Consider the following 22246-nt stretch of genomic DNA (forward strand, 5'->3'; position numbering starts at 1 on the left):
CGTGGATAAATGGGTCGCTTCACGGCTGCCAGACTGGGTGTATGTATGAATTCTGGTTGGGATTTATGTGGCTCATTGGCTGACTGGAATCAATCATGGGGAGTTGGGTGCCTTCGCTTATCTGCGATAAGCCAGGCGAAATTTGATGACTGAAAATATATATATAAATGAGCGAAAAATCGCAGTTTCCCGTGTCTGTGACAAACGATGTGAAATCTGGTAATTGCGAATTTAAATTCCCTACGTCGGCAGCCGGAGGAAAAGTTTGTGAAAATGCATGCTAAGCCTATTAGGCAGCCTTCTCCCGAGCGTTCCCCATATAATCCCCCGGAGATGTGCAAATCGCAGCACTAAGTAAAGCAAACCAAAAGCCGAAAACCAAAACCTACCAGCTGGCAACAACTTAAGTGCTGTTTGAGGTTTTCGTGGCCAACAAACATCTGCAGTTCGGCCCCCCCCTTTTTCCTCCGCTTTTCCAGCTTTCCTTCCGCCAGGTGAGTGCATTTCACTAATAACTTTTACGCATGGATAGCGCTGATGTCGGGGGCCTCGAAAAAGTGCCCAAAAACCGCATCCCTAACCGCACTTTCCCACTCCCACTCCCACTCCTCACTTCCAAGCTATTTACCAGGTGCAATGTCTAAAAATGCGTTTTCAATGGAGGGGAAATGGAACTGTATGTAGGTTGTACCTTGACTTTTGGGCTTTCGCATGCAAAGCACTTAACCTACAATTTACTAATGGCCCGGAGGCGGAAGAACTCCTTGGCCCCCCTTTGGTCCCCCTGGGGGAACCACCAAATACGCACCTTCAAAATCAATTAAATGGCAACGGAAGTAATAACATTCCCAACCGGAAGTGCGTAACGCTTAAATGCAGCGGCAAAATGGCCCTAAGCGCCACTAACTACCTCCTCGGCGATTCGCAAACAAGGACCGCAAAAACAGCAAAGCGTTTAGAGGACCTGTTTCCCGCTTACTGCAAATGGGACCAGGCAGGATTGACATCGGCTTTGGCCCAATGACGTCCTGGTAGGTCCTGGTTTCGCCTGGTTGTCCAGGAAGCTGGCTAAGCCGCAGCAGCTCCACTAATGCCACTGCATTCCCCCTCGATGATGCAACTGCATCTGCAGCGCAGGACCCAGGATTACAAAAAGAGGACCTCAGCGATGCGTTCGTGATGTCCAAAAGGAGCTGGAGTATTGTTTTTATTGGTAGCCATCTAATATCGGTTCGAAACAGCTGAACATTATTCGTTTTGGGTCGTTGGTGGCTGGAGCCCATTCGATTCGCTTCATGGTGTGTGCTCAATTCGATGCCCTCGAAGAAAGGGGTATATGAAAGCCTTCAAGAGTTCAAGAGGTCCTAACTAAAGGAAGCTCATCCGAGTCCTTAAGGCATGTTTTTATCTGTATCTGGGAAAGATTATCTGTGAAATGTCTTTTAAGCTGTCTGTCAAATAGTCTCAAAGTTTTAAAGCTTTTTAAAGACATTTATTTTTATGACGGGCAGCTGGTATTCGTTTGAAAGAAAAAATCTGTACAAGTCAAAAAAAACTAAGTTTTTTTTGTAAAATAAAGATTGCCTGTCATAAGATTTTAGGAGTAAGAACATTATATATTTCAAAAAACTATAATGAAAATAAAGACCACTAAATTTATCCAATGTAACCAGTTGCTTAAAGTTTAAAGGCAGTCCATAGATATTTTTTTTTATTACTGAGGACAGAAGTCCACGTAGTGACGAATCGCACCGTGCCTCCTCATTCCTCAACTTCTATTTATATCCGCAAGCTCGAAGTAAGTGAAACTCCGATTATTATTATAGGAAATCATTTTAAGTCAAAAAGTATAACATCATAAATGTCGTATAAAGACATCATGAAGATCGTTACCAATTTTTTGCCTCGTTAAGAGGTGATTTTGTATAAAAAATCCTTATTAAACAGTGAAAAAAAGCTTCCAAAAATATCCATTGTCACTCCCAATCAAAATAACTTTCACTTTGGATTTCTGAAGCATTTCTGCTAGGGTATTTCGGTTTTCGGTCCCCGAAGACCGTACTCCTTTCTTGTTAATGATGCATTTTCCCAATGCGATTTGCCTCACGTAACCATCTCCGGCAACTGCATTTGGCCCCGTGGCAGAAACATCTCGTTCCGTTGCCGGCTGCGGTTGCAAAATGCATTTGCCAGTACGCAATCCCCGCTGAAATCCCCGTCCCATGCCGATCCTATCCCCATCCCCATCGACATCCCATCCACATCCTCTTCCCGGAATTGCGAGCGCTACAAATGGCCCGCAAAATGCCTTTGCGTAGGCGTGCGTGTTGTGTGCGTGTCCTGTAAATACAACTGCAGCCCACAGGACGCAGGATTCTGGATGCAGGACATGGGTTCATGACGGGGGAATCCCAATCTGCGCTTCATTTGAGCTGCTCTGCTGGTCAAACAACTCATAACAACTCATTGGCTGTAAAGTTCAATGGAGCAATTACCTCGGCACTGGCGGAGGAGTCTTACGATGTCAGCAAACTCCGCTGGACACGCTCCAAAATCACGGCTTTGCTAACCAGTGATGACCATTTGCCACTTAACTATTTTCGTGATCCTTTGTTTTTAAGCGAAGTTTTCACAACGGATAGAAAAGGACATAACAAGCTCAATCTTAAGATACAAATATCACTCCTAACAATACATATACGTAATGTTTATGATAAAGAATTAAGTATATCGATTTGTGGCTATAATAAATGATACCTTATACCATCTTTAGGATAGCTTTTTAAAGTTTTAAATATATTCCTATTGGTTGCAGTAATTTAAGAAGTATGTAGATATCATAAAACTTTTTAACGTTCTATGTACTTTTGGGAAATCCATACCTTAATCATGTTCTATGTGCTTTCTTTTTAAATTGGAGGTGCTTAAAGCATTTTTATAAAACTCAAGTCACTAGCACAACAAAATTTAAAAATACCTTAAGAGAGCTATTACTTTAGTACTTTAATCCTTATGTATATAAGGGGATATGTGTACACCGAGAAGAATAGTCTTTGAAAAGCTACATTGTTGTTACATTAAGTCTTTACAAATGGGTATCGATTTAAGGTAGATAAGATGAGTATTAAATTAATACTTTACAAATAAATTATTTACAAACTAGTTGGTTTGAAATTAAAACCACAAATCCCAATTCTAGAATCTTTAATACAGAAATGAAACTGTAAAGTACCTATAGACCTTATATTATTCAGTCTTTAATCCCTCCTTTAATTGCAATACTGCCTCTGGTATACTTTTAATTCAAGCGGTATTAAATCTTAACTTTCCGTTTTTTTTGCTTGGGTGTAGCATATAATGGGAGTTTTAAGAGGCTTTTCAGTTTTTTGCAAAAATCCGTTGGCATCACTGCCTTAACTATGGGCAATTAAGAACCTCGTCCGGAAAAGCGCTGTTGGATTGCCTCCCTTTTTTTTTTCTCCCCCTGGAGACCAACAACTTTTCGGTTCCCAAAGCTTCTGATGTCACATCAATTTGCGTAATTAGGTGACTACGGCCCTCACACATTCTGCGGCTCACTCATAAGTTTGCTACTCCCGGGGGATGTTTGATTACCAGGCGATTGAAAAGTTGGCAGAAAAACATTCAATTGGCCCCACAACCGATTGAAGGCCATAAAAAATTAGTTGTGAGCGGCATACCGCATACGGATATTTCTGCTGAGTTGTGGCCAGCGGATCATAAAACATAAAACAACAATGGGAATGGGAATGGCCCCAGGCCATGTTCGATGTTTTTTCTACGCCCTGAAAAGCGGAAGAGGTGCATATGGACTTTTTATGGGTCCGTTCATGAGCCTACGGCCCAGTTCTTCAGAAACAAACAAACAAACGCAATCTCAAATTCATATGGATGGTTTCTTTTCTTTTTTTTTGTATATATATATGGGTATGTATTAAGTACGATTCCATCGGAGTGTTTTATGAGTTCATAAAATTGGTGTGTAGGTGTTTATTATCGTTGTGTTATTTTGGTTTGTCCCCTGCCCGCCCAAAAAGCAGGGGAAATTGAAATTGTGAAGTTACTTTTCTGCTGAATATTTTATAGCCATCCTCGTAAATATGAATATCCATCCAACAGTCAGTCGTCTGTCGAATATCTTAAAGCTGCAGCCTGGAGGCTTCATTCCCGCAACCGTAAGTTGATTAGAAATAAGGCAGTCCCTGCAGGGAACCAACATTCGAGGGTCATATAAAAACTTTATTAAACGCAACTACGCATAAAAACAAAACGATGACAAAGTACGCGACCTCGTTGTTTCGCCTGTCCCATCGTTTGGTGGCAATTTTTTCAGCTTTTCCCGCTTTCCCGCTTTTCCAGCTTTTCCAGCCTGCAACAATTCACTTCAAGATGTGGCAAATTTCATTACAATCGTAACAAGAAAACGTGTCTCAACGGCTAAATTGCAAGGGACGAAAACCAAATCAAAAACGGAGCCCAGGCCACGATTTCGGGAAAGGCCTCGAAGGCCTGATTGGGCTCTTATATAGTGGGTCATGTGACCCTTCTTTCTTTTTTGGGTAAAATATGTCGCAATTTAAGAGAGATACATGAGATATACCCAACTCTTTTTGACCTGATTTAATATTTACTTAAGGTTCCAGAGAAAAATTTCTTATAATTTTAATTACAGAGGTTTTCCGTACGCTTTGCTTTTACCCATATCTTAATATCTAAGCAATACGTATACCTTTTTTCTTGGAAAAGGTCGTAGTTTTTTAAGGCCCCTTCTATTTTTAGTTCCCTTAGGTCGATAAGCAAACTACGTACATATGTCTGTGCCTTTTCCTTGTTTTTTGCTGACTAGCTGGGTTGCCTCTTTGTCTTTTTATGGGCCAATGCCATGTGGCTAAAAGAAAAGACCGTCAGTTGCAGACGAGGCAAACACAAAAGGTGTTAGTGAATTTTATTCAAATTTGACGCTAATCAAACGCTGCGTGACAGGAAAGTTAAGAGCAGCGAGAAATCCAATTCGCTCGGGATTTGTAGTCGAGCCGGGTTTTCCCAGAGGCATGATTTATCCTTGATTTGGGATTGTTTAGGCGATTAGCTGGGGAATATTTTGAGTGTGATTGCGTTTTAAATAACCACTCGGTGGAATGAATCTTGGTTATCTATCCATTGAGGATATGTTTAGGTCCCCTTTTATATGCGTTTTTGAATTGAACCAACTAAAAAAAAGATTGTTATGCCGAAAATCAATTATTTCTAAGTAACCATGACAAAATTAAAAATCAATATAATTTTTATGCATATGAAATCATAAAAATAGCTGCATATTTAATTTTTAAAGCTAAAGCTAACCATTAACCATTAAATAATAAAATTTCTCTGTATCTATCAATTCAAGATAAGGTTATACCTCTTAATAGAACCCCTTATGGAAAATCTCCTTGTTTTCTGATAAAGTCCTTTATTGGCATAAAACAAAATCACAAGCGGTTGTCAACTGTTTAAGGTTATATTGAAGCTATCTTGGGAAAACTTAGAAAAATGTCGTTCTCGCCATATTTGCCCACGTTTCGAACGATGGTCTACGTGCTAGCTATGTTGGAACCTACGAACAATCCAAGTAACTTTGGTTTTTCGGGAAGAACTCCAGGGTGCAGGTGTGCCAGGTGACTGGGATGTACATGCTATAGTTCGCCTCCTTCCTCCGTTTCCACCTAAAATATATATCCCCTCATCCAACCGATCGACTGCCTCTGGCGGCCTAAACGCCCTTGGGTTTCCGCCTCCACTTTGGGATGAGGAAGCGGAATCGCCGCGCAACCGCCAGACGTCGCCGTCTTCATTTGTCCATCGCCGTGCCAGCAGGATTAGCCTCTCCACCATTGCCCTCCGCATCTGCATCCCCTAGCTCTATGGCCCTGGGCGCCGTGGGATCGGAGACGCTGCCAAAGTAGTTGCCCGTGGGCTCGATCTCCACCAGACGCTCCACGTCGTCCAGTTTGGGTGGTGCTGGCACCGTAATCATCAGTATTCCATCCGCCGAGAAGGTGGCCCTCGCCTGGGTGGCATCGTAGTGCCGGGGCAGCTTGTAGGATCGGGTGAACTCCCTGGTTATGCACATTTGACCCTTCTCCGCCCGGTCATCCGCCTGTTTTCCCTCCACGCAAACGGTGTCACTGTTCCTGGCCTTCACCGTGAGTTCGGTGATTTGGAAGTGATGCACATCCAGCACCACCTTGAAGGTTCCTCGACCCAAAGAGTCCGGTTCGGTTCCGGTCTCGATGACCACGCGGCCCACCAAACAGGATCCATGGCACCAGGCACTGTCGTCCATCCGCAGGTGGAAGTCCCTGGCACAGACGTCCAGGTCGTGGGACAGGTAGTAGTGCCTCTGGCGGCACTTGGATTCCCCCGTTGACCAGTGACGACGCGGTGGCGGCCAGTGGTGGTGCCCCGGGCCATGCTCGTGGTCGTGCTCCCAATCCCAGTCCCAGTGGATGGGCATGATTACTCCTCTCCTCCTTCTCCTCCTCTTCCGATTCCCGATCTAGGGATTCCGGTTCGTTGGACACACGGAGCAAGCGTGTTGATTTTTGGCTTAGGTGGCCAAAAAAACCGTTGCCCTCCGCCCTGTTCGACTCTTACAAGCTAACTGAGCGATGGGAGGGTATGGTAATCGGCGGAACTTGGAGCTGCACAACTGTACCTGGCACTACTGCCTCTGTTACTGAGCTTATTTTGGCATATTTTGACTCCACCTTCAATGCCGTTCATAAATACAGTCACTTTTGCATAGGTCAAACTAACCAATGTTAATAGAAAATAAATAAATAAAAAATTTTATTTTAATTTTAGTACAGTTCAAAACTAATTCCTAAAAAATAATGAAAATGAATACCATAATTGATATCAAAAGTAGGTAATAAAATAGATATATTGTGATTAAATAGGTTTAAATCGTTTAAAAACAGAGGTCATCAGCAGAAAAAGCGCGGGAAGCCCGTGGGGTACAAATTTTCTCTGCCGACGCTCTGCTGCCGCTCAAACTTGACATTCTAAGCTCTTTTTCTGCTGCTGACCACTGTTTTAAACCTGTTTTAACCGGGCGTTGACGTATTACTTAATTCATTAATGGAATAGATCATAAGAAGTAAAACTCCGAGTATAAACTTCCATTTTTGGGGTCTCCACTGTATCGCATTCCTTCAAACCGACACGCGCTGCCTGGAAAGTGGGTCTCAGCCTTGTCCGACAACCCAAGCTGTTTGATCAATATCCGTCCCAGCAACGGTCCAATCAGCCGCGGAGCTTCCTCCATTTATTGCACAAGTGGCGCCAAGGAGCCGGAATTGCAAGGAGCCGGAACAAGAAGGGACCAGTCGGGAAAAGGAAAACACTGCACAGCGTGTCTCGTTTGAGCCAGTTATGAGATAATGCCAAATTTTGAGGAAATGGAGGATGGCATTGGAATGGCCATGGTGTCACTAATTGTGCCATTGTCACCCCGCAACTGAAGAACAGAGCAAGGACAGGCCAAAGAATCGGGCAGACGAGTATGGCAGACGCATTGTGGCAAATGAAACTAATGAAAATCGTGACCCCCCACATCGGATATTGATGCACTGAGGAAAATGGTATTTGAAAGTGAACAGATGGTGTCAGAAGTGGGAGATATGATATGGCGAGAAATAGTTGAGATCAAGAATTTAAGAATATAATATGCACATTTTGATAACTTGATTTAATATTCAATATGAATAATTTGTACTTCCTTTTTAAAGGATTTTATGGAAGTTTACTTATTTAAAAAGAGTTAAGATCAAGTCTTGAATTATTTAATCTGCATATTTTGACTAATTTAAGAAAGGGATGTCAGGAAGTTTACTTATTATTTAAGATCAAGAATTAAAGAGTATAATATCACATTTTGATACAATGATTTATTCTTCAATCCCATTTTTTATTTTATTTTTACTTACTTAATACAAGAATTTTTTAAGGTTTAATTATTTAAAAAGATTTAAAGAAAGAAATTTAAAAAGAAGAAATTTAAAAAAAATATTCCTCGAGAGTTCATGCTTTGATTAATATATTTATTAAATATAATTGATTTTATTTAGTTATTTGATATTGGGACTTTGGGGAGCCTTTTTCTAAGTGTGATTTCAATACTATCATCCAAACAATTGAAATACAGGGTGATGGCGTGTAACTAAAGTATGGCAAAAGTGAATAACCAGCTTATTGATGGGGTGGTAATCATATAAACTTTGTCGAGCTACACTTATAGTGTAATCCTCTGTAGAAGGAGGATTAATTTCGCACCCTGTATAAGCCATGAGCTGCATTCCATTGTACCAGACAACGACAGAAACAACAAGGCTGCGTTGTCAAGACAGTTGTTGCCCCTTTGTTGCTGCCATTTTGGACTACTGTTGCCCCCGGTTGAGCCAATTTGTAAAATATATACGAAATATATTTTACTTATGTCTCGTGCTGGGGTCAGGCAATTTGGCTGCTTGCTGCATGGCTGCTGAAATTGAATTTTTGCTTTGGCTTTTAAGCAACTTTGACAAATTTTCAGAGCCCGGCCAAAAGTGACTGCAACAGTTTCGTTGGCCAGAGCCAAAGTCTTGTTCTTGTTCTTGTACTTGGCTCTTGGAAAATGAGGGAAAAAAAGGGGAATGGGTTTCGAAATTGCATTGACAGGCAGTCAAGCCCTTCCACTTCATAGCGCTGAGACAAATATAGATTACGCAAGTGCTTAGGGTTAAGCTAATATTAGCAGGAATTTCGATTCGCTCTCTAAAAGGTCAATTGGTTTGCCAGCCATACAACTTTGTGCATTTGCGGAGAAGCAGACTTTTACATAACACATAGTTGTTAAAGACGTCAGAGAGTTGAAGACTTAGTTTTACAGATTTTCACAAGCTCCTGTTTATGGAAATTAGCAGGAATTTGTTAAGCGAGTAAAATGTGGGGAAAAGTGATCTTTTGTGGGTTACTTGCTCTTTAGCTCAGTTGAATTTTGACTTTAAAGGTGTGCACAAGCTATAAGTAAGCCAAGTGAAATATTTAAAGGTCCTTTTGCTCCTTGAAAGTGAAATAAGACCAATTAAAGTGAAAGTAAAACTCAATCAGACAATCGAAGATGGCTTTTATGGATGGAATTTACTCAGTCGCGGCTCTAATAATGGCATTAGTGGTGTTGTAGCACTTAATAGGCCCAACGACCTTGTCTTCAGGGCAATCCCTCGACCCACATTGCAAAGGACACAGGATTAGGGGCACAATTAATGGGCGAACCCCGGTGGCAGCCATAGATTACTTTACACATGTGCCCACCTCCGCCTTCAAATGGCAATGTTAATGAAAGCCCCAGTTTTGGGAGTTTTGGGCGGTTACAGGAGGTTTCGGGAGTTTGGGGTTAGTTAGTCCTGCTTGCGGGCTTCTTGGCAGCCAGCTTTGGATGCGTTACCGCCGTGATTGCAAAATAATTGCATTCATTAAGTGGGTTTCGGCCTGGGAATCGAATGGGCTGGGCCTATGTTGCTGCCGATAAACATCTGCTAACTGGGTCAAAATTTGGCGACTGCCAATCCAATAGATTAACGGTCGAACGCCTCCGTTTTCGGACCTAAGGGTTTCTTAATGTAGTTAAGTTGGTCTTTAAGTTAGCTAGGGTGTTCCTTTGTAACTTAAATTTCAAACTATTTCAAAGGTATATTTATATTAAAAGAAAAGTAAATATACACAGAAAAAGAGTTTTGAATTCTCTGTTTATAAATATTGTAGAAAAATGTAAGAAAAGATTTAATTACGATTTTTGGAAAAAGGTATAATTCAAACATCCTAAAAATTGGATAAATAAACTTTGTAATGCAAGGTTTTTGTAAACAAATTTTAAGAAGTGTTGTAATAGGCATATTTATTATTCGTATAGCCTCAAATCTTTTATTTTTTTCCGTTAAAAGTTAAATTAATATTTTTGGTTACTTGGCATATGAAAACTATCCAAGTAAGGTAATTGCTTACAACTAGTCAACTAATCAAGAAAGGAATAGTACTACTCCTATTCTGATGCTAAATTACATTTCCCCAAGTGAACAGCTCCCTGCGGTGAAATCAAGCATTAAAAATTCACTTACTTCCGGTTATTTTAGTACGCAAAAGTAAAGTCATCGGACGGATTTAATGTGTAGTCGTTTGTATAATGCAAAGTTGGTAAATGTCCAAATGAATGACTTCACTCACTTCACTTTAGTTAAAATATTTACTAATACTTGCCCCTTCGTTTTTGGGGGAAACATGTGTTTGCGGCTTTGTACGGCAGTCATTTTTTACACATCAATGCGTCTAAGTGGGCCAAAATGGGGGGAAAAATGGGAAAAAGGGGGAGGGAAAGTCCTGCCAGCCACGTGAAGGTCCTGCAGCAAAAATAGGGATATGGATATGTACAATGTATGTACTTTGTTCATGTGGGATCCGTACAAATATGCATAAAAGTAATCATAAGTTCGGTTGGGGCCGGCGGAATGGCCATGAAAGGGTCCGAATTGTTCTACCAGTTGGCAGTTGGAAAACGCATAGTTGGCTTCACAGGATAACAAAAAGTCCGAGAATAGATTTGGTTATCGATTTGCGGTGGGCAGCCCTTCATTTATTTATTTGAAAGGTAATATACGGATGAACAATCCTTTATGGGAATGCCAAATAAAAATAGAACACCCCATATTCGGTTTGATAGTTATCCGATTGTATAACAAGCTAAAGTAGTGTTGTCTGTGATTAAACAAAATACATTTTGTAAGCTCTTTTAATTTGATGAATTCAAAAGTGTATTATGGTCATATGACACAGGCTTAAAATTCGACTAACAGATTGCATTTTTCAATGAGAGTTATGATAACCTTAAGCCTGTCTATATATAAATCTAAAAAATGGTGAGCTGTCTAGATTGTTTTAAAAAAATATATTTAGTAAGACTAAATGTAAGCCAGTGTCATAAGAGTGTTAAGGATGAATAGAAAATTCTAGAAATTTTTAATTTAGTATCCAATGATATATAATATTTTTGTATTATTACTATGAAACATAAGTCCTTATAATTGATTTTAAGGTGATATTAATGGTAATACGTCATAGAAGCCCCATTAAAACTTTCAGAGGGGTTTCCGTAGGCCTCAAAAATTTAAATAAATTGAATGAGGAGCTCTGCTAGTATTTCGAAATAGGCCATTCAAGATTCGTGGCTGATAAAAACAACTTTGGCAACGTTTCGTGACATGTCGTTGCCAAAAAGTCTTTGTAGCTGAATACTAAAAGCATTCCTGCCAGCGCTTAAATTTTTGTTAATGAATTGCGAATTCTATCGGCATGTGCAGTGCAAAGGCCCCCTCGACATGCCGTTTTCTCCTTTTCCCCCCATTAAACCAAGAACCCACTCCAAGGACCTACGCTTTCCTCATTTCCCCTCATTTCCCATTCACGCAACACATTTAAAGTTTGAGCTTTGTGGTGCGGCTGCAAGGCGAATTGTCAAGGCAACATGGTTTTCCCTTAGTGGATTTCAGTGGGTGGTGTTGCTCATGGAAGGGCTAAGCTCCTCGTAACCCCTGCCAAGTCGGCCAAGTAACAGCCCCTCGTTAGTTACGGCCATATGCTTTTTATGTAATACACCCCTGCACACCCCGCCGCCAGCCAAGTGGATCCGAAGGGATCTGAGGGGTCTGGGGTTCTCTGGAATGGGGTCTTGAAATGCCATTCGTATATGTTGGCCACACATGTGTTCCGGCTGGCCCACACTGTTGGATTTATGATCAATCATTCCGGCCGGGCTTACTGCGGTTAGCTTTCAGCCTGGTCCAGAAATCAGTCTCCGGTTTAGATGCCCCCCCCCCCCACACTATGACCCCTCCTCTACGACTGACAAATCTTTATCTTTGCCCTGACTTATTTATCCTTTTTGGCCGTTTCATTTTTATTCCGGCATTTTTATGTCATGTTTATTGATGTGTAAAAGTCATAAAGTCAAATTGAACACTTGTGCTTGGACCGAGAGATTTTTCCTATTTTTCCCATTTTATTAAAAACTTCAGACGCCACTCTCTGTATGCTCCAAGTTATCCCAGTTTTATGGTATTTCGAGCTGGTTGCTGGCAGATAAGCGGCACTCACCTCGTCGCCCTGGTGGCATTCACCACGGCCCCATCCTTGAACCACTGGAACTGCATCCGGGATGAGCCCTGGGCGGTGCAGGATATGATGAACTCGCTGGCCTCGCGGACTCCTGATTGCGGTTGATTGACGGTCAGCTCCTGCAAAGGGATACAATGTCACACTAATTAGACACTGGACAGTTTGGTTTTGGGGTTTTGGGGCTTTGAGAGATCCCCAGTTCCTGTCCGTCAAACTTGGGGGCGATTCCCTCTGAGGTTTTGGCGGCTTGTTCGTCATGTTAATGCCACTTAATTGCTGGCCGCCTGATGAGGCCAATTGTTCTCGTTTCGGCGAACATGCCGCAATTAATAAATAATTATTTTCGCCATCGGTCCGAGTGTCAAGTGCCACACTGTTGACATATTTATGTGCATATTTATTAACACGGCACTTTGCTACATTGGCTATTACCGCCCTGTATTTCTTCTGGTTTTTTTTTTTCATTTGTTTTTCCAGCACGCGCCTCAATAGTTAATAAATTATTGTTTAATATGTATCGGAAATGTAATGCCGGGACCAGTATATTTATTACGCTTTTAATAGCCTCGATGGCCTTCTCGGATGCGAATTAATGAAAATACCATTCGACAAAAATCAATGATGGAATGCCTCCAATTGATGGATGTGCCCAGATGGCAAAGTGAAAAACTGGAAAAACTGCGACGAATTTACAATTTATTTGTGCGAAAATTCAGGCTAACCGGAAAAATTCAATAGATAACTTGGGGAATGCTTTGCAACCAGCAAAAAAATAAAAAAAAAAACAATGAAATATCTCAAACGTAGCTTTCACATGGAATTCCATGAGCAAAAAGAGATGGATTAATGCTTTTACTTTGGTAATACATGGCCACTCACCAGCAAACCCAGCGGTGGGTTCTCATCGAAGTGATGGAAATTGGCCACCAGGGTGAAGTTGCCAATCCTCCCACGCTCCACCATCCTGGTGATGGCGTCCCGAATCCTTTGAGAGTCCCCCTTCACCCCAAAGAAGTGAAAGGTTATGTCCAGGCGATCGGTGGAGTTTGATATCAGTTCCAGATCGCTTATCTTGGTGATGTTGAAGTTCCGCAAAACACGACCGAGCTGAAAGAAAGGGGGGAAATCTCGTTAAGTTGGGGTCTTTAGCACGCTTCTGGGATTACTTTTAAAGGGAAACTAGTTTCCTGTGATATTAACACCTCTTCTGTTTCTACACTGATACAAAAAATTTACAGAATCTCTTACTTGCAAAAACATCTTAAATATTTTCCCTCCAACCTTCAACCATTGTGACTTTTCTTTAACTTAATTACGGCTATACTTAATTTAATAATTGCATTTAATTTAAGGATGTTATATTTATATTATATCATTTAATAAAACAATTCTTAAAGTAAGAAGAATAATCTTTTACCTAAAATCATTGCGATTTTTATAAACTTTAGGTATGACAATATCTATTTGAATAGTTTCAGTGGATTTAAAGATTATCATTTTAATATTATATCATTTAATATAACAGTTCTAAAAGTAAGTATCACTTACATTGTATCTTATATTTTCTACCTGGCTTGTAATATTTGTAAATTAGATCATCTTTCTAAACTTCATTTGTATTAAATTGTATGTTTTTATATTAAGAAATTTTTGTTCCATTCCATATACAATTTTTTTTATCACTGTGGCGTCTAATCCCCAACTCGTTGATACGCAACTTTTTCATAATTCGAAATTAATGATAATATATTCCTGCAAATAGCACCACTGGGCATTGGACCCGCATCGGAAAACAGCTAAAAAACTCGTTCAGATGGCAAGTTTCGCTAGAAAAAAAAGGTTCACCTGTAGTTCTTTAAGCGGCCTTGGAGGTTCACCTCTTTTGGGCTGCTTTGTTCTTATCGCCTTGGCTTTAAGCTGCGGGCCAAGCTCTCGCCCCGCTCAAATTGGCCATAAAAGGAATTTTTCCGGACTTCGGTGCACCACGGTGTGTCATAATGCCCGGCTGCAGGACTCAACTTGAGGCTTATCCTTGTTTAAATGATTATGCATTATGCCAAAGCCGCTTGGCTCTGCTCTGGTCCACCCAAGTCCTAATACGGTGGTTAGTTTTGTTGTCTAAAAGTTTTAGCCAACTTTTTCTGTGTTTTCCGTGTTTAGCCCCCTTTTATTTTTTGTTGCACGCTTAAATATTCATACTATTGAGTCATATCTTGTTTAATACCACAAGGGTTTTTCTCTGGCAGAACAAAAGCCATAAGGTTCTTAAAGCCCCCCTTTAATAAAGTTCAAGTAGTTATTCTTCTGAATCTTAAGTTTACATTACCTTTAAAAGTATTTAAGGGGTTGATGGGTTGTCAGGGCTGGCCTTTTCTCTACTTTTTCCAGACATAACCAATTAGCGCTTTTAATTAAGATGGCATTAGACCCTCACAATAGTTGGGGGGTTGGAAATTCGAAAGAACTTCGGGGCAAAATGTGGCAAAGCATGAAATCAAAGCTGACAGGGAAAGTCTCTTCTGGTCACTAGAGGTTTGTGTGGCCAAAAACTTATTGGAAGTAATTATGGGGCCCCTTCGCGCCTTCTAAAAACCTTGGAGCTCTTCAATTGGCTTTTTGATGGTTCGGTTTTTTCCCCCTGCAGTTTGTAATTATTTTCGCCGAATGCCAAACTAATGCAATTCTCGTGCCCTAATTAGTGGGTCGGCATCAGGTACTCATACAAATTACTGGCAGGCTCCATTGTTGGGGGCACACAAACACTCGGATCGACAATGCCGGAATGCCAGAGCCCAGTAAAATCCTTCCAGAGAAGTGGAAGGTAAAGCTCGAAGGGCTGGAGTCTCCGGCTTTGCACTCTTCACAAGTGGTCGCGGCGAAAAACTTCACCCAAGTTGTGCAAATATATAGTTACGGAATTAATCAGAAAAGTGCGCACAAAAACGAAGGCAGCAAGCAGGAAAATAAATATTTTCGGTTAATATAAAAGAATTTATACCTCACGATTTTCCCAGGGCTTGGGTAATTTTTTGCGCTTCTTGCTTTTTAATAAATATGCCGCAAAATGAAAGATGGCAAGTGGTAAGAAAAAGAGAAAAAAATAAAAGTGCAACAGTGAACGTGCTGCAAAGTGGCTTCGGTTGTTTGGCTTGAAAGTTCCTAAGAGGCTTGTGGAAACCGGGTGAATGGGTCCGACCAAAAACCGGAACAGGACAGGGAAATCGGTCCTGGGTTCTCTGCCTCTAGGCCCTGGGATCTGTCCCTGTTCCCCCCGAAAAGTATAAAAATGAGTATGGGTAGGCCGTTTGTTTGGGACTGCTGTGAAAAGTTTTTAAGTAAAGTGTTGCAAACAACAAAAAAAACCCAACAGTTTGTGGAAAGTTTCTCGGGATGGTGGGTTGGGGAACCCGGAAAATGTCAACTGGGCGCAGAACTGGCTGCTCATAAGGTGTATTCAAATATTGATTCTCCTGAGAACCTCTTTATTGTTGACTCCTTTTCGCCCAGACTCCTCTGTGCACTCAAAAAATCTTAGTTACACAGAAAAATAATTGGGAAAAGTGCCAGAACTCAAAGGGATTTATGTGTTGTAATACATCTAAAGTGATCTAACTAATATTTTTTACAGAATTTCTTAAAATCAGATTTATTAGACATCCATTGTTGGTAAACAGATGTTATAGAAATTATTCTTTGATTTATTTATGCTATTATGTTTGGTACTTCTATGGTTTATATATATTTTTAACATCTCTATTAATTTTCCTTAAATCGTAACACTTTTTCTGCCGCTTTAAGGCAGTGTGCCAAGTTGTTCGACATCATGTGAGACCAGGAGCATCCTTGTTGGCCTGCTCTTGAGTAAATCTCGGGTGGGGAAATGCATTTCCAGCTTGCTTTCGTGCCTCGAGAACCGCAGTGATTCCATTGGAGAGTAAAAATCGCAGCTCCATTAAATCTCAGGTTCTTATTCGCTTATACGTATGCGAGTTCTTTCTGGAGCGGTGGGTTAATGTTAACCCTCGGCATCGGCACTCCAGAGGCAGTAATATCCCCGGCCTGGCCTCGTTGTCTGCTCCTCTGTTTAATCGCACTCGCATCGTTCTTATCCCAACTCGCTGCTAATGGCATTTTAATTTCGAGTAGTCGGAACACTGGTACACTGGGTGTGCAAATACCCTCGAAGGCCTCCTCTTTCTACCTTTTATTGATACTGGAGAACATTACGTCGAGCAAAAGAGTTGGCCTGCACTTTGATTAAGAAATTGTTGCGATAATCTGCAAGCCATCAGCATGCCAAAACTTCTAAAAGTACTCCTAGAAAAATGCAAACAAAACGCAAACTACTTATAGCAGCAACCTTCAGAGCCCATTAACGCCTGCAAGTTGCTCTGACTCTAAAAAGTTAGGCACGAGGAGCGCAAATAAAACCGGACAGAGATGCTAATGCAGATGCAGATGACTGGGTTTAAAAGTCGGTAAAACGGTGCGGAGCTGAAGTTGTTGTGCAAAACAGGGCTCTACTCCGTGTTTTAGATGCACATATATGGGCGTTGGCCGGTCTTAGAACTGACAAGTTGGGCTGCTAAGTCCTTAGAAAACTACATTTAAATACATTTCTTAGGCCCTTATGACACTGGCTTTAAATTCGTCTAACTGATTCGAAGCAACCAATATGATTCACCGTATATAAGTTATAGTTTTCAGATTATCAGAAGTCCACTTAGTCAGTCAAGGTCCATAGTTCTCTTTGCACAGTTTGCAAACTAAGCCGCAAAATGAAAACGCGAATTCTTCAGAACATTTTTTTAAAAATGTCTAATTCTCCTTCTGTTCTTTTTTCTACTACAAAAAATCTTAAGGGGTTAAGACTCTTTCATAAAAAGATTAAAAGGGCTTATAACTTAGCTTTCCGTTGAAAAAAAGTTTAAAAAAATCGCGAATTCTTCAGAACATTTTTTAAAAAATCTAAAAAAAAATCCATAAAACAAAATATATGTAAGGGGTTATGACACTTGTCTAAGATGCTTAAAAAGGCCCTATGACAGTGGCTTGATTCTTTACAAACTGACCGGACCATTATATTTTGATTACATTTTGGTTATATAGATGCCTAAAAATTTCCGGTGAGATCCCTTCTTTATCTATCGAGACATGACTTTTGAAAATAAATCCAGTAAGTTAGTCGAGTTTCAAGCCAGTGTCATATGGCCATAAGTCTCGCTGCACAATTTGCAAACTAAACGGCCACTTTTTCGGCTCATCCTTTCGCAGGCTCATCAGGATGCCGGGCGTGGTCTTCCTAATCGTTGTGCCGACGGCGAATTTTGAACGTGAGCTGATTTACGGTAAGTCCACCAGGTGAGGGCCGAAAACGGGGCGGCAAATTGAATAAGCGCCCGTGCCTAATTAAATACAAAGTTGCAATTCTGTTAACACGAAACTGTAGCATTTATCTAGGCGTCGGCAACCACATAATCTGGCCCACTCACCATATATATTGTAGGTAGTATATAAGTACGTATATCCCTAGACATACACATATACCTGTTTGCATTGGGCTTAGGCGCGTAATTACGTTGTTTAGTGGCGTTATTAATTATTTTATGACATCGTAAAAGTGTTCTCCGGGCCTAAGAGCTCGCCATAAATGTTGCATGAACCCCGGCGGACAGAAACAGAGCCTGAACACCCAGAACACACGTGGGAGTTGATTTTTTGTTTTCGCCTCTTCGGAGCGTCTAACCCACCATTTGCCGAAAATTCGGGAAAACTTTGCCAAGATAATTTTACAAGCGGATGCCGAGCGTACGTAGCACATTTCGCAGCCCGAAAATTTAATATTAAAATTTAATTAGCCACGATGAGATTGGTCGGAGGAATGTGAAGCGACTAGGTTGGGTAAATAGAGGAGTTTTTAGTGGGCGAAAGAAGGATCCAAGCCAGTGTGTATCTTGTGGCCAACAAAGTTCAGACCTTGAGAATCTATAAGGAGATGCCATCGCATTAATTGCAGCCCACTAGCCCATAGAGCCACCATTTATCACAATCAACGGCGATAAAAAGCCCACAATAAAAACCCATAAAACAATATAATTTATGAAATAAGCAGCATCAGGGAAATATGCCATCTTGTGCAATACGGCGACAAAAACAGGCATGTAGGAGTCGGTTTCAGCGCAGAAGCATTAATCAAATATTTATTTAAATACAAAACAAGGCGATGGCAAAAGCCATCAAAGAGAATCATCATTAATTTAGTTTGTCACCATGGCATCGCCCGTTCTGATAATGACAATGGAGCAGAAACTGAGCTTATGAGCAGGGGGTTTCAGCCTCCAAATGGGGGATTGGGCCTCCAGAAGGGGCGTGAACAATGTGGCTCCGGGTCGGGGAAAAAATAAATCACCTTGCTACCCTGGAGAGAGGTATATTAACGTTAAACCTTTTATAAAAAAGGAAGCCATCAATGGGAAAGAAATATTATAGTTAGTTCCTTAGAAGAGAAAGTTCGTAGCTGATTCCCATGGAAAAAAGCGTGAATTCTTCAGAAATTTTTTTTTTTAACTCAGAGAACGCGAGTTCTTCAGATTATCTTTTTTCGGAAAACTCAGATCCAATGGTCTTACCATAGAAAAATTTGAAAGAAACAAAACGAGAATTCTTCAAAATTTTTTTTTGAAAACTCAGAGAACGCGAATTCTTCAGATCATCCTTTTTTGGAAAACTCAGATCCAATTGTATTTCCATAGAAAAATATAAAAGAAAAAAAGCGAATTCTTCAGAACTTATATCCTATAGTAATCCTATAAAAAATATGCTAAGAAAAAAAAGCGAATTATTCAGAAGAATTTATTTTAGAAAACTCAGATCCCATTTATTACCAAAAATATAAGGTAGTCAGGAATACATATGGTACGTACCAGGGTATCTTAATCTCGTAGCACATATCTTTTCCCATTTTTAATGTGGGATGATGAAAGTAGGCAAGAAAAATTGGCCTTGGCAACAGCTTAAAGAGTGCAAAATACGTAAGCAAACAAAAAGACTGGCGAAGAACAACACAAAAAAAATTGACATGCACTTGGGGTGAAAAGCTGAAGAGCTCGGCTCATAGGTGTCAGACATAAATCACGGATCCCTCAATTCCATGGCGACCTGAAACAGAGATGTTCACTGAAGGCAACCGAGACGGAATTAAATAGGCAAAGTATGTGGAGATGACTGGTCAGGTGGTTGGAATTTGCTGACTTTGGGGAACTTTTGCCACTAGAGAAACTATGCGAAAGAAACTCTGACACTTACACACATTCGGCCAGGCGAAGGGTCCTGCGTCCTGGGCCCAAAAAGTCCTGGGACCAGGCTTCTGGCCTAAGCGCATTTAAGCCTTATTTTGGCATTTGTCAATGTGGCGGGATTTATATTACATTTCGATGTCTGTCTGGCTTCCCCCGCTCGTTGGCATAATAAATTGTGATCCTTTGTGTGGTTTTTATGTAGACTTTGATTTGATTTCTCGCTTGCCACTTTATATACTTATTTATTTTGCCCAAGTGGAGCTTAGTGTTGGCATTTTTTATTGTTCCCTGTTCAAATCGTGAGCATAAGTTAACCCATGTAATTGCATAACAACAGCCATTATTTGTTAACGATAGCCCGGACATTTAATTAGCGTAATTTGCAGCAAAAATGAGCTTAGCGGTCGAAAAGGTATATGTATGTACATGGGTCGAAACCAAATATTTGTTAAACGCTTAACTGGCTACCAAAATATCACTTCAATTTGCGCTAATTGCAATATAAATAGTGCGATTTCCGTGAATTAACTAATCAGCGTGGCATTAAGCCAGCGATTCAAAACAATAGCAAACTTGCCTTGAATTTAATTTGGCATTTCTGAGTTTCTAGGGATACTAATCACGTGAAAATGAACTCCTGGCTTCTCCTTATAAACCCATCCCCCCTTGGATCCATAGAGTCCAACTTGATGGCAAATCAGCTTACGTTTATGTACCTACACGGCCATATCACCTTTTCATTAACCCCTACCAGGCACTTCAAATAATGCCCTGGTGGAGACGTCTGCCGGTGGAATGGGCCTGGCCGGCCATCCAGGACACCTCGTCCATGGCCATCCTGTGGTCGCTGCAGCTGCCCACGGAGGTGGCAACAATAATCTGAACATCAATCTTCCGGAGAATAACAACGCAATACTACGACTCGAAGTTGAATTACGTGACAAGAATGTGCCCAAGTACCGACGAGGAGTGGGCGGTGGCCCAGGAATTGGACAAGTGGGCGGCGGCAGAGGAGGAGGAGGAGGAGGAGGAGGAGGAGGTGGACCCAAGCGAACCGCAGGCGTAGGAGCAGGAACAGCAGTTCCGATTGGGCCAGCTGACACCTCCACGGTGGGTGCTCCGCTGGACAGACGTAATTTAGTGGTGCCGCTCGAGAAGGTAAGTCGTCGAACGGTCAGTTAGGAGTCGGGAGAATCAGGACCCGAATCAGAATCGGAAGGAGAATCACTAGAGGAAGGTCCGGTCAAGTGGGCAGAGCTTTATGCTTCCCCAAGCACTTAAAGTTGATTTTCGTGTGCGTTGTCCAGGAGGACAAGGGTTCGATGCCGGCTTTCAGGGCGATTTATGCACAGGGAAAAAATTGGGCTAAGATATTTGAGTTCTACTGCAATTCAAAGTTTGAGCCCAGGATTTTGTAGCTTCTGAAAAGGGTTATGGAAATATCTTTAAAATCTTTAAAGATAATAATAAATAATCTTAATCTTTTCTAGGAAGATATTCTAAAAACTACATTGTACATCAAATAAAAGGAAAGGTTTCAAATTTTTGAAATACTTTTTTTTCATTTACACATTCATAGTTCCTTTCGTGTACTATCTTCTTATCTGTCAGAAATTAAGAAATGTTATAATGCAACCTATAGATGGATAGGTTAATAAATAATTCGGCAAAGTAGTAGTGATATAGAGGTTTGATTTTTGTAACGCATACATATTCCAAAACCATATAAGTTTGAAGTAATTTAATGCTATTGTGTTTAATATGAAAGGAAGATTATTTCTTCATAATCATGATATCATAATTATCAATCCGATAAAAAGTTTTGATACATATACATAACATTTTTATACGGATTTCATTTGGTAAATATTTTGTTGGCATTAATACTCAGCTCTAAACTGAAATTTCATTCCAAAATATTCCAATATTCAAGGTATAGCTAAACCATAAGTACAACATATTGTCCAAACAATATCTCGTTAGGAAACCCAGTTTCTCTCAGTGTTCTCCTCCGATTGCGGTGGCGATTGGCACTGCGACACGACGATTGTTGCCCCGTTTGTTAGGATGCACTTAACGGGCGAGAACGTGACTCGAGCGCAGTGCTGCGTAAAAGGCCACCGAAATTGTATCTTGCGGGAGATTATTCTGATGAATGAGGTGGCTTAGCTGGGCGGGATGTGGTGAAGATTGATGGATGCACCACTTGGACAAATCGTCAGTCGTAGCACCCCATAATCACATTCACTCCGAAACGATTCCAATTAAATGCAAAAGCCATAAGCCATAAGCCGGCGAAATGCCACCCTAAGTTTCCTACTTTTCGCTGCCTTAGGTGCTTGAGGAGCTGCTTGTCAAGCTGGAAATTGAGCACGTTACTTGGACGACGAGCAAGAAAGGATACTTCCACCACGTCGTCTTCCCGCTGCAGGCTGGAGCCGCCTGTGAGACCACCCTGCACTGCCTCACGGAACTGGGGATTGGCACTAAATTGAATTCCTGCGTCAGGTAAGTTGAGACATTGGGTGGAGGGGGGCCAGCTCCGCCAAACGGCGGACACCGAACGTGTTGGGAAAGTCAAGGAGTCCAGCAACAGCTGGTCGGACTTATCTGGTGTCCCTGCACCTGTCCCTGTCCCGGGGTTTCAATGAAAATGCAATAAAAATGCAGTAAGATGAGGACTCCTGGCTGACCGGAGGTATCGGTTGCCAGGGTGCTAAGGTGGCGAATTTTGATTG

The 22246-nt window shown here is 41.1% G+C and overlaps 3 protein-coding genes across 5 annotated transcripts in view; 1 reads left to right on the forward strand and 2 right to left on the reverse strand.

The window, feature by feature from the left end:
* LOC108017914 (uncharacterized) overlaps window positions 1–22246 on the reverse strand; it is a 127031-nt gene that overhangs the window by 29297 nt on the left and 75488 nt on the right. The window contains exons 6-7 of the mRNA XM_065865755.2: window positions 13090–13317; window positions 12190–12329 (exon numbers count right to left, since the gene is read on the reverse strand). Of these exons, the coding sequence (XP_065721827.2) occupies window positions 12190–12329; window positions 13090–13317 (368 nt within the window). The remainder of the gene's footprint in view (window positions 1–12189; window positions 12330–13089; window positions 13318–22246) is intronic.
* Window positions 5454–6716, reverse strand: LOC108017903 (heat shock protein 27). The gene has a single exon (XM_017085076.4). The coding sequence runs from the start codon at window positions 6515–6517 to the stop codon at window positions 5852–5854; it is 666 nt and encodes a 221-aa protein (XP_016940565.3). The 5' UTR covers window positions 6518–6716; the 3' UTR covers window positions 5454–5851.
* The window catches only part of LOC108017892 (uncharacterized), a 38215-nt gene continuing 24986 nt past the window's right edge, over window positions 9018–22246 (forward strand). Inside the window, exons 1-4 of one of the 3 annotated variants that reach the window (XM_036814642.3) lie at window positions 9018–9069; window positions 17485–17558; window positions 20263–20666; window positions 21844–22016. In XM_036814642.3, coding sequence (XP_036670537.3) covers window positions 17495–17558; window positions 20263–20666; window positions 21844–22016 — 641 coding nt within the window. In that variant the 5' untranslated portion in view covers window positions 9018–9069; window positions 17485–17494. The remainder of the gene's footprint in view (window positions 9070–17484; window positions 17559–20262; window positions 20667–21843; window positions 22017–22246) is intronic. The other 2 variants (XM_065865764.2, XM_017085066.4) reach the window with 2 other exon arrangements.

Source organism: Drosophila suzukii, chromosome 2L (genome assembly GCF_043229965.1).
Source record: "Drosophila suzukii chromosome 2L, CBGP_Dsuzu_IsoJpt1.0, whole genome shotgun sequence".
Taxonomy (NCBI): domain Eukaryota; kingdom Metazoa; phylum Arthropoda; class Insecta; order Diptera; family Drosophilidae; genus Drosophila; species Drosophila suzukii.

Coding starts and splice junctions, on each gene's coding strand:
- LOC108017903 (XM_017085076.4), bottom strand. CDS start 6,517: ATGCCCATCCACTGGGACTGGGATTGGGAGCACGACCACGAGCATGGC.